The sequence below is a fragment of the Nicotiana tabacum genome, chromosome 6 (genome assembly GCF_000715075.1).
Source record: "Nicotiana tabacum cultivar K326 chromosome 6, ASM71507v2, whole genome shotgun sequence".
NCBI classification, from domain to species: Eukaryota; Viridiplantae; Streptophyta; class Magnoliopsida; order Solanales; family Solanaceae; genus Nicotiana; species Nicotiana tabacum.
In genome coordinates, this window is record NC_134085.1 from 196627068 (window position 1) to 196638889 (window position 11822).

Below are 11822 nucleotides of genomic sequence, written 5' to 3' on the forward strand. Positions count from 1 at the left end.
AATTGAACTTTTAGTTTATAAATTGAACTTTTAGTTTGTAAATTGAAAATTTAGGATATGCATTGAAATTTTAGGATATGAAATTAATTAACTAAAAAAAGATTAGGATATGAATTAAAATTAGTTTGTTCTTGTTTTATTTGTATAGATGGAACATCGTACTTGGATGTACAATAGGAATTATCTAATCGGTGGGGATTGCTGGAGGATTTTGTAGAAGGGGTTGATGACTTTATTAGACATGCAATGTCACTTCTGCCTATGTCTTTGCCTCCACCCCAGGGCTATTCTAAGCTGCCACAGCATCACGTGCCCTACACCTTCGTGCAAACACCAAGTCTTTCATCACAAGGCCATAGGACTACACGTCCGACATACAGTCCACCTGCCGCACTACCACGTGGATCACACCCATCAGCATCACATGGATCGCATCGATCCATGTCATATCCACATGGATCACAACCATCAGTGTCACATCTACTCGGGTCACAACAATCAGTATCACATCCACTGGCGGTCCATACAGCTATGTCGCAGTCACAGGGATCACAACCATCTTCTTCAAGGACTCCATCTATTTTAGGCCTTCGACTACGAGATACTAGCTCTGACTTGTATTGTCTTGATAGTTTAGTTAGAATCTAGGGTTTAGGATATGAATTGAACCTTTAAGATATGAATTAGACTTTTAGTTTATGAATTGGACTTGTAGTTTATAAATTGTAATTTTAGGATATGATTTGAACTTTTAATTTATGAATTGGACTTTTAGTTTATAAATTGAAATTTTAGGATATGAATTGAACTTTTAGAATATAAATTGAACTTTTAGTTTATGAATTGAACTTTTAGTTTATAAATTGAACTTTTAGTTTGTAAATTGAAAATTTAGGATATGCATTGAAATTTTAGGATATGAAATTAATTAACTAAAAAAAGATTAGGATATGAATTAAAATTAGTTTGTTCTTGTTTTATTTGTATAGATGGAACATCGTACTTGGATGTACAATAGGAATTATCTAATCGGTGGGGATTGCTGGAGGATTTTGTAGAAGGGGTTGATGACTTTATTAGACATGCAATGTCACTTCTGCCTATGTCTTTGCCTCCACCCCAGGGCTATTCTAAGCTGCCACAGCATCACGTGCCCTACACCTTCGTGCAAACACCAAGTCTTTCATCACAAGGCCATAGGACTACACGTCCGACATACAGTCCACCTGCCGCACTACCACGTGGATCACACCCATCAGCATCACATGGATCGCATCGATCCATGCCATATCCACATGGATCACAACCATCAGTGTCACATCTACTCGGGTCACAACAATCAGTATCACATCCACTGGCGGTCCATACAGCTATGTCGCAGTCACAGGGATCACAACCATCTTCTTCAAGGACTCCATCTATTTTAGGCCTTCGACTACGAGATACTAGCTCTGACCCCCCTACACCTTCCACACATGTCTCTGATATACATGTTTCGGACGGTGATGCTGATGCTGACGAGGAGGTGCATTATGATTAATATGGCAGGATCATCATAGTCCCTGAGAGTGATGGGTAAGAGTTATTTGTTATTTTTACGTTTATTGTTTTGTACAGTTCTTACTAAGATATTAATGTATTTTTTTTATTAAATTGCAGGTTCATCCCGAGTAATATTACTACGAGGATAATCACAAAAGCAACCATAAAGCTTTATGATGGCCCTTATGCGTCTTGGAGTGAATTCTCATTCTCGCTGAAGAAGCAAATTTTCAATGAATTTAAGGTACAAATGTTCTTTTAAGAAGTATAATTATTTATATTTATGATATTTCCATATAATATTTAACTTTTGAAATACAAAGCAAGTGTGTATGAGAACACCGCTATAGCGTGGACGTGGCTGCAAATTTTCATCTCAAAGCTCGCAAGCGGTTGTCACATACTTTCTCCAAAGCTAGAAAGTTGAATCAGAAGCCTGGCTGGTTGCTTCAGAATTTATAGGATGATTTGCAAAGTAAAAGACTTACTACAAAGTTCTTAGAGAAAAGCGAAAAGGAAAGAAAGCTCGCGCATCTGAGAAGGGAGGATCCTTGCACACTGGAGGTACGATCAGCCTAGGGACAATAAAAAAAAGAATGGTATGTAATTGCTTCATTTATTTTAATTTTTAAAGTATATCTATTATATTTATTAACTAAAATTTATGAGTTTTTAGGAAAAGAAGTTGGGGCATCCGATGAACCAAGATGAGCTATTCAAGGAGACTCATATTGTGAAGAAAAAGAAAGAGACGGATCAAGAAAGGTGAGTCGAGGGACGAACCTCGACTGTATATGTAAGTTTTCACTTTTCATTAAGTATTTTGATTTACTTTTATATAAATTTTTAAATACTAATTTAATGTAATTTTTCTTATAGGGTCGCTTCATAGCTGAAATAGAGGAATTCATACGCAGTCAGCCACCTAATGAATCGGGCGGACCAATCCAACCTTCGGACGAGGATGCTGAAAGAATGTGGACGGAGGCTGCAAGCGGTCCAAAATTGGGGAAGGTATACGGGCTTCCTACTAAGAAATTCCATCGCTATAAGTGTGGAATGCAAGGAATAAGGACTTCCTCGCAAGCCGAGCAACTTGATGGGGAGAGCCTCTCCGCTATACGGGAGACTGTGACAAAGCTCACATCCGAGCTAGAAGCGGCCAAGGAAAGAGAAAAGCTTAGAGATGCTCAGTACATTGGTGTGGTCGCTCAGTGCCAGGGCATGCAAGAGCAGCTCAAATCTCTCCTAGATTCTGGAGGTTTTCCGATTCCCCGATCTCGTGACTCATCGCAAGAGGCTCGCCTTCCCCGTGCTCGTTCCTCCCGTCCTCCAAATGCTTGTTCCTCCTGTCCTCCCTGTGATCGTTCTTCCCGTCCTAGACAAGTAGACCCTTCTGGATACCGTCTTCCTAATGAAAGTTCATCAAACGGTAATGATAATGATGTACAAAACACTTATTGACTTTTATACACTTTGAACTAGACACATAGAATCGATTTTCGAATGGGTTTGTAATAAGAGTTAACTTAGTTTGGTTAGCTTAATGTGGTAGTTCTATTGAACTTTATACTTTGTTGGTTTTAATGTTGTTGTTGTTGTTGTTGCTTGTAATAGAGATTTGGTATGATTGACAGGTGGTGTAGCTGCCAAAACAAGAAGTTTCTGCCAATATAATACCAAGAAAAGCGACCAAAGTTGGTCGCTTTTTGATCACTTTTCTATTAAAAAATAATTTTCTGGAAAATAGCGACCAAAGTTGGTCGCTAATTAACCCAGATTTCTCAGAAAGCGACCAACCTTGTTCGCTATTCCATTAAAAAAATAATTTCCGGAAATATAGCGACCAACTTTGGTCGCTTAAATTTAAAAAAAAAAATTAAATTCTTGAAATTAGCGACCAAAGTTGGTCACTTATTTTAAAAAAAAATTAAAAAAATTAATAAAAGAGCGACCAACCTTGGTCTCTATTTTTCAGATTTTAAAATATAATATTTGGATTAGAGACCAAAGTTGGTCGCTTTTTTATGATTAATAATAATTAAAAAAATGTATTTTACATTTAGAGACCAACTTTGGTCGCCAAAATTATATTATTAAAATAATAAAGCGACCAAAGTTGGTCGCTATAGTGTTTACCCAGAATATTTGGTCTTTTTACCTTAGAGACCAAAGTTGGTCGCTAATTAGCTACCAACTTTGGTCCCTAAAATTAAAGGGACCAGCAATATTGCGACCAGGCATGTTTGGTCGCTTTTTGGCCTATAAGCGACCAACTTTGGTCGCTTTTTACCGAATTTCTAGTAGTGTGTATTCATTGTCTTTTTTCATTGTATTTTAATGTATCTCGTTGTATTCTATGTATTTCATTGTATTTATTCTCTTTTTTTTTCATTTGTATTTCAATGTATCCCGCTGTATTCTATGTATTTCATTGTATTCACTGTCTCACGATATTCCATGAATGTGTTCATATGTTTTTTTTAATTAATATAATTTATGTATTCAGATGTATTATATAATTTATCTGAAGATTGCTATGTTTTTAGGGTGTTTTTCCGTTAAGAATCTTTTTTATAACTGAAAATACAAAATTTGTGTGTTATAATTGAGTTTGTTGAGTTATATTAGGAGTCTATTATGTTAATTGATTCACTTTCCGTTTAAAAACAGTGTAATCCCTTGTTTCACGCCGTGAATACAGTCGAATACAATAATATGTCCAGCTGTAATCCCATGTTTCACGTCATGAATACAGTCGAATACACTCGAATACAAAAATCTGTCTAGCTGTAATTCCCCGTTTTCACGCCTAGAAATGCTACTATATTCATGAATACAGTAGCTTAAATACATTGAATATACTCTAAAAATCTAAAAACATAGCTATTGAAAGTAATATAGTAAATGGTAGTTACAACTAGCTAATAACCACTAAAACATAATGGTTTGTGGAAGTTTCTCATTTTTATCTAAGGTGGATCAACATTAGTGGAGAGGGGCACAATTGGCCTATTTAGCTAACGATCCACATAATTATTCTATTTCCAATAGTTCACGAGCAAAATGGACTCTTTTCCCTTTGTTTCTTGACAAACAATTCTTATTTTTTTCTTTCACGAAAATTTGATGTGAGGGGATAGTAAATGAGGTAGGATAAAATTGTATTTGAAGCTGAGGCCTTATGTAGTATTTCTATATAGGAGAACGACCTTTCTCAACATGGTGTATAGCACAAAAACCCTTTAAATATAAGATAGGGCCATTCACATGGCAAAAATGAATGAAAGGTTAAGTTGACTTAATTGAATTCTAATAAGAAAAAAAAATGAATGAAAGGTGACTTAATTGAATTGTAGTAATTCCTCAATCACGTGGCTAACCCACATTGGATATATTGTAAACATTAATCCCCTATTCCTTTTTTTTCGAGGACGGCAAGTGTAATTTTCATGGTGAATCCACTCTAATTATTTATTAAATTGAAATTTACCGAAACAAATGAAGACTTAAGCGTTCAGACATTCTAAAAACTGGACAACAATTAAACTTATAATGTAGTTTTAAGGACACATAATTTCAACAAATACTAATTGATAAATGTAAATATTAATAATAGAAATCAACACTAAGATAAAGCAAACCAGTACTGTTTGAACAAAATTCAGTCCTCGAACTTGAGTATCCTCGCGCTGATTTGTGCAAGAACAGTTAAAATATAACAAGTTGATGAACAAGTATATGAACTAAAGAAAAGACGTTATATTGCTTTGATATCTCAGAGTGTCCGATGTTCACAAAATGATCAGAACCCTCTTTATATAGTAGAGACATCCTATTTATGATACAATTCTAATTACGGAAGTAAATCTCATGATTAGCCTAAACAATCGCCCTTGATTTGATTTGTTCCGGGGTTTCCGCCGTGATCTTCGACCGGCCACGGATATCTCGCTTTTCCATTATTGCGTTTTGCTTGAAGTCTGCCATATTTGGTCTCGATCGCTACTGGCCTCGATCTCGACAGGCACCTCGATTCTCGAACTCGATACCTTGTCTTCGTGCTCTGGTCTGATCCACTACGAGGCTGACTTCGATGCAATTCCCTGGTCTCGATCAAATAGTAAAATCAGGTAGGTCCGATTTTAACCGTATACACGCATACATATTATTTGCAAATCGATATTTATTTTATAAGTGTTTGTCATTTATTTCTACTTCAACTTGAAACACTTCATCCCAAATTGAAAAACCAGTTTTAGAAATATTTCCATATGTTGGAAGTGAAGGAAAACGAGGGATATTAATAATTGAATTTAACACCTATATGTGAGAGTCACATTTATACAATTAAACACAGTCTCAGCTCCTCTTCACAGTTAAATGGAGCAGGATTTGACAGAGCTGCTTTCTTTAGATCAGGAGAAGCAAACTTCTTCTCATTCATCTTCATGATTCCAATTAAAAGTAGACCAAAGGGTGGCCACGTTACCATGCCTTTTATTATAGGTGCTATTTCTTGTTCTGTTTTATTTATTTTTTTACTTCCTTATTTCTGGGTATGCATGTTATTAATTTTCTTTTGTTTCTTGGTTTTATGTTAATAGCAAACGAGGCATTGGAGAAAGTGGCAAGCTATGGGCTTTTACCAAATATGACATTCTATTTGATGAATGATTATAGGATGGAGGTTACTACTGCTCAAAATTTACTGTTTTTCTGGTCAGCAGCTACAAATTTCTTGCCTTTAGTTGGTGCTTTTGTTGCTGATTCATATCTGGGTCGTTTCCTTGCCATTGGCCTTGGTTCCATCTTCAGTTTCCTGGTAATTTACATTTCGGTCTTGAACGTGAACTTATATTATAAGTTCAATCTTTAAGGTTCTTAGCAACCAACATATTATACTATTTTCTAAATCTTGCATGGCCTTCCACTGAAAGGGAAACAGTGTTCCAATAATTTCTAGGGGTATACGGTCCCTCAAGGCCATAATCACAAATTGTACACTACACATGCAGCAGTGGTCCTTTCTTCGAGCTTGTTTGGATAATTGTTACATGTTGTATTGTACCGTATTATTACTTTAAATAAAATATTTGTTTGATTGTTACTTAAATTTTATTGTATCGTATCGTTAAATCCATCGTTATGTAACGACGAAAAGTGTCACTCTATGGAACATCGTATATGGTGTGGTGGCGTCGTTTCCTTGCTTTTTTCTCTCATCTTGCCCTTCATATTTTATCATTTATTCTACTTTTTTCATATAATAATTCTACTCCGTATCCTATTTTTTCTTAGTAATGTTGCAAGTTTATTCTTCATATTATTGGTGTGTGATATTATAAAACCACGACAAACGATACAATCTATCCAAACGTTATATTCATCAAACAATACAATACAAAACGTTATATTATGAAACGAAATGTAACAATAATCCAAACAAGATGTTCTCGCTTTTGTTTCCCTTTTTCTTTCTCCCCCTTTAGTTTTCCCAATATTAGCAAAATGTAAAAGATGGGGTCAGCCATAAGACAAGACAATCATAGTTAATTTACCAACTTCAACACCTTAATGCCAAAGGCTAATCCAAGATTTAGATATAATGGTTCAAGTCCTTAGCATTTGAATATACTATACTTTTAAATCTGAGTATATTCATTGAAACTATAAGTTTTTCACATATATATCTATGTTCTTTGGTGGAAATACTGGGTTCAGTTAAACCAACTTTATTAGGCTGCATTTGCCTCCGCTTATGCTTGCACTCTTTGTTGCAGGCGATCAATTAGGGCAGGCTTGTAAATCTGCAACAGCTTCGCAATACATGCTCTTGGTCTTTTCATTTCTGCTCATGTCAATTGGTGCTGGTGGTATAAGACCATGTTCTTTAGCCTTTGGTGCTAACCAGTTTGACAAGAGAGATAATCCCAACAACCAAAGGGTGTTAGAAAGCTTCTTTGCCTGGTATTATGCTTCATACATAGTCTTTGTTCTGATTGCACGGACAGGTATCGTTTACCTTCAAGATAAGATGGGCTGGAAAATAGGTTTTGGAGTTCCTGCAATTCTCATGTTCTTATCCGCGCACTTTTTCTTCCTTGCTTCTCCGTTTTATATCAAGGAAAAGGTTCGCTCAAACTTGTTTGGCAGCTTTATTCAAGTAATGGTGGTTGCCTACAAGAATAGGAAACTCCCATACCCTACTCAGAATTCTGATTACCATCACAAGAATGGTTCAGAACTTCAAGTGCCAACGGAGAAACTGAGATTCTTAAACAAAGCTTGCATTATTAACAGCCCTGAAGATGTTAAGCCAAATGGAGTTTCAGTCAATTCATGGAACCTTTGTACAGTGGAGCAAGTTGAGGAGCTAAAAGCCCTCATTAGGATCATGCCATTGTGGTCGACGGGGATCATGATATCAATAAACTTGAGCCAAGTGTCATTCCCTTTGCTACAAGCTCAATCCATGGATAGACATCTAACGAAAAAATTTCAAATTCCAGCTGGCTCATTTGGTATTTTTCTTATGATCGCATTAACACTTTGGGTTTTTCTCTATGACCGTGTGATCCTTCCATTGGCATCGAAAATCAGAGGAAGAGCAGTTCGTCTAACACCTATAGTCAGAATGGGGATTGGTATATTCGTCTCTTGCATGTCTATGTTAGTCTCTGGTATCGTGGAACATGTTCGACGAAGAAGAGCAATAAGCCAAGGGCTCTTGAACAACCCCGAGGGGTTGGTGGAAATGTCAGCTATGTGGCTCATACTGCAAAATAGTTTAAATGGAATAGCAGAGGCATTCAGTGCAATCGGCCAGACAGAGTTCTATTATTCTGAGCTCCCGAGTAGTATGTCAAGTCTCGCATCTGCACTCTTAGGACTAGGAATGGCAGTGGCAAATCTATTAGCAATTGTTATCCTGAGTGCTGTGGATAAGTATACCAAAGGAGATGGGAAAGAGAGTTGGGTTTCAAGCAGTATCAACAAGGGTCACTATGAATATTACTACTGGCTTCTTGCTATTATGACATCTTTTAATCTGCTTTATTTTATGATTTGTAGCTGGGCATATGGACCTTGTGCTAACATTGACATCACTAAGAGAATGTTAGAGGTTAGTGATGATGATGATCTGCCACAGGAGAACGTACCTATTCTACAAGGAAAATGACAGTGAACATATTCAACTTTCATCTCACATAAGCAATGTAACATGTAATAAAATGACTGCGATTCAAAATTGAAGTTGGATTAAATTTTAATGAATTCAACTTTCAATAATATATAATATAGAGGTGATAGTCCACTTTCCGTTACGTAATAAAAGTTTTAAAAAAAGGTGTGTATAACACTCATTTTCTCCAACTCAATCATATAATTACCACATAAGTATTTATTTGCCTATTAATCATTTACTATATTCTTTCCTCTACCATCTTTACCTCCACCACTTTTCTTCTTATTGGAGGAGGTAGAAGGGGCGGGGTGGAGGGTGATAACTAGGGATTGTAGTTTATTTTACACTCCTTCTTACTTGAGTTTTGATTAAAAATATATACAAAATAATTTCAAAGGCTTATGTGTTGTACTTGTTTGTAGGGTTTGGTCAAAAAAGTGACAACTAGTCAAAACCAGCTCAAAAAGGAGTGAAACATGCACAAGTACCAAAAACAAGTCCAAGCATAGTGCAACAGGTCCACTGCGGCCGAATTCCATTTAGTGCGGTCCGCAGTGCGGAGATTCAGAGAGGTGCTTATTTCGGAAACTCAAGTAATGCGGCCGCAAAGCAGTTTGTGCGGACCGATGGCCTTACCACGACCGCAATCGAGATTATGCGATCCGCAAAGAAGGAGTTCAGAGAGTTGGAAGTTTTGAGGAAATAGCCAATGCGGTCGGCGGTCCTTTTTGTGCGGACCGCAGAAGAAGCCACCGCGGCCGCAGTGGCCAAGTTCAGAGAGCAGAGATTTAATGCCAAGAAGCCTCACCGTGGCCGCACTCGATTTTGTGCGGATCGCACTACCCCTGCATGGATATTTTTGTCCAGAAAATTCGGCCTAGTATAAATACTTTCTTTTCCCATTTTTAGGTCATGAGTTGTAATTTGACTTTGACCTGTGCTCGTGAACAATAGTTTTTGACCATTTTGAGTAATTTGTAGCTACTTTAACACTGAAGTTTCTTTATCTTAGTTTGTAATTAAATCTTATGGGTTTTTCTTCATCTATTTCTTTGTTTTCTTCCATTATTATGAGTAGCTAGACCCATTAGCTAGGGTTGTGGCTCAACCCTAGTGTTGTTATTTGATGGGCCTTGAGTTTTAAGGCTTGAATGTCTACAGGTGTTTGATATTTGGACTAATTTGTGTTTTCCATGTTGAATTAGTGGTTGCAAACACTAATTTGTGCCTATTTGACTTGGGTTCTTCTTGAGAAAGAGAACTTGAGTCTAGGAAAATTAGTCCAACACGGAATTGTAGCGTATTCAAGAGATTGATAGCCTCAATTAAAGGGTTAAATCTAGAGATAGTAATATCCGACTTGAACCTAAATTACTTGCACAAGTTATCATACCCAATTGGTCTTGAGAAAGTCAATTAGGGCAAAATCACTCAAACTACCGACAGGTATAGAGTGAGAAGTTTCGTGCATTAGTTGTATCGTAATCCCCAACATGATAATCTTGCCTTATACTCGAGAACCCGTCAAGTATCCACCTAGGAGAAAGTCACTTCCCTAGTGCCTCATTAACTATTTAGACATCCTTTCAAGTATCTTACTCTTAGCTTAATTTAGCATCTTATCAGCATAAGATTAGAAGTAATATCAAAACCAATGATGTTTGGAAGAGTAATTAAGAGCAATTACACATCTCTAGTTTAGATAGGAACCCAATTCCCATTTCTAGCTCTCTGTGGAATTCGATCCCGACCATCTCGGGTAAAAGCTACTTCGACCACTCTCGCTACTTTGTAGTGGTGCAGGGTTGGCTCCGATCACTTTTTGGCGCCGTTGCTGGGGAGCTAATAGTTTTGGCTATCTATCTAAATAGTTTTGTGTATTGTTCTTCTTTCCTTCTATGTTACTAATTTGTGTGTGTCACAACTTCAGGTACAAAATGGCAGCAAACAACGCACCTCTTGGAGATCTTCCACCGGGGGAGGAGGTAGATGACAATATTGATGAGGAGGTTCCTATTGTTCCTCAAGGACAAAGGAGAGGCCGCCAGGCCAATGATAATATTCCAGACCCTCCCCTGCCACCTCCAAGAGTGGCTCATCGGGTGCTTCCCAACCAAGGATATGCTAGTGCAATTGTCCCACCCCGGATCCGGGCGGGCAATTTTCAAATTACAAATTTGATGCTGACATTGCTGGAGCAGCGTGGGTATTTCACGAGCGCTGCCAATCAGAATGCATACAAACATCTCAAGGGTTTCGTGAATACCTGTTGGGGGAGCAAGCAAACTAATGTGTCCGAGGATGTACTTCAGTTGAGACTATTCCCTTTCTCACTTAGAGGGAAGGCATTGAATTGGCTTGAACGACTTCCCAACCATTCCATCACTACTTGGGATGAGTTGGTGGATAAATTCATTGCAAAGCTTTTCTCGCTGGGGCACATGACATCATTGAGAGATAAGATCTTAGCTTTCAAGCAGGAGCCCACCGAACCATTACATGAGATTTGGGATCGATATAGAACCATGGTAAAGAAATATCCCAACAATGATATGACTGAGACAATGATACAACAGACTTTTTATCGGGACATTAACACAAAAAATCAGTGCATAGTGAACCAACTTGCTGGGGGTAATTTCATGAAGCTGTCTTATGATGAGGCTTGTTACATTCTTGACGAGATGACTGACACGTCCTCCACTTGGCAAAGTAGAGCTAATGTGCCACAGGGTGACCCCACGGTCACTCACTTGCAAAAAGAGCTACATGATCATGGGCAGGCTATAGAAGAGCTGACAACAACAATGAACCAGCTAGCGAAGGTGATAACTAGGGATTTTGACACATTTTATGCTCCTTCTTGCTTGCGCTTTGATTATAAATTCATACAAAATAGTCTCAAAAGGCTCATAAGTTGTGTTTGATTGCAGGTTTGATCAACAAAGTGACAAAATGTCAAAGATCAACTCAAAAGGAGTGAAACTTGCACAAGTACCAAAGACAAGACAAACTCAGGACAAACAGGACTAGTGCGGCCGCAATACACTTTGTGCGATCCGCACTAGGGAGATTCAGAGACCTGGAATTG

The 11822-nt window shown here is 37.5% G+C and overlaps 1 protein-coding gene across 1 annotated transcript; it reads left to right on the forward strand.

Moving 5' to 3' along the window:
• The first annotated feature begins 1372 nt into the window (after positions 1 to 1372).
• On the forward strand, positions 1373 to 8725 carry LOC107791669 (protein NRT1/ PTR FAMILY 1.2-like). Its single transcript, XM_075256435.1, has 6 exons — positions 1373 to 1525; positions 2422 to 2556; positions 2758 to 2988; positions 5922 to 6051; positions 6150 to 6408; positions 7285 to 8725. Exons 1-6 carry the CDS (start codon positions 1373 to 1375, stop codon positions 8723 to 8725), a joined length of 2349 nt encoding a protein of 782 aa, XP_075112536.1.
• Positions 8726 to 11822: the final 3097 nt, after the last annotated feature.

Coding starts and splice junctions, on each gene's coding strand:
- LOC107791669 (XM_075256435.1), top strand. CDS start 1,373: ATGTCGCAGTCACAGGGATCACAACCATCTTCTTCAAGGACTCCATCT. Junction 1,526..2,421: donor ATGCTGATGCTGACGAGGAG/GTGCATTATGAT, acceptor TTTTTCTTATAG/GGTCGCTTCATAGCTGAAAT. Junction 2,989..5,921: donor CAAACGGTAATGATAATGAT/GTACAAAACACT, acceptor TCCTCTTCACAG/TTAAATGGAGCAGGATTTGA.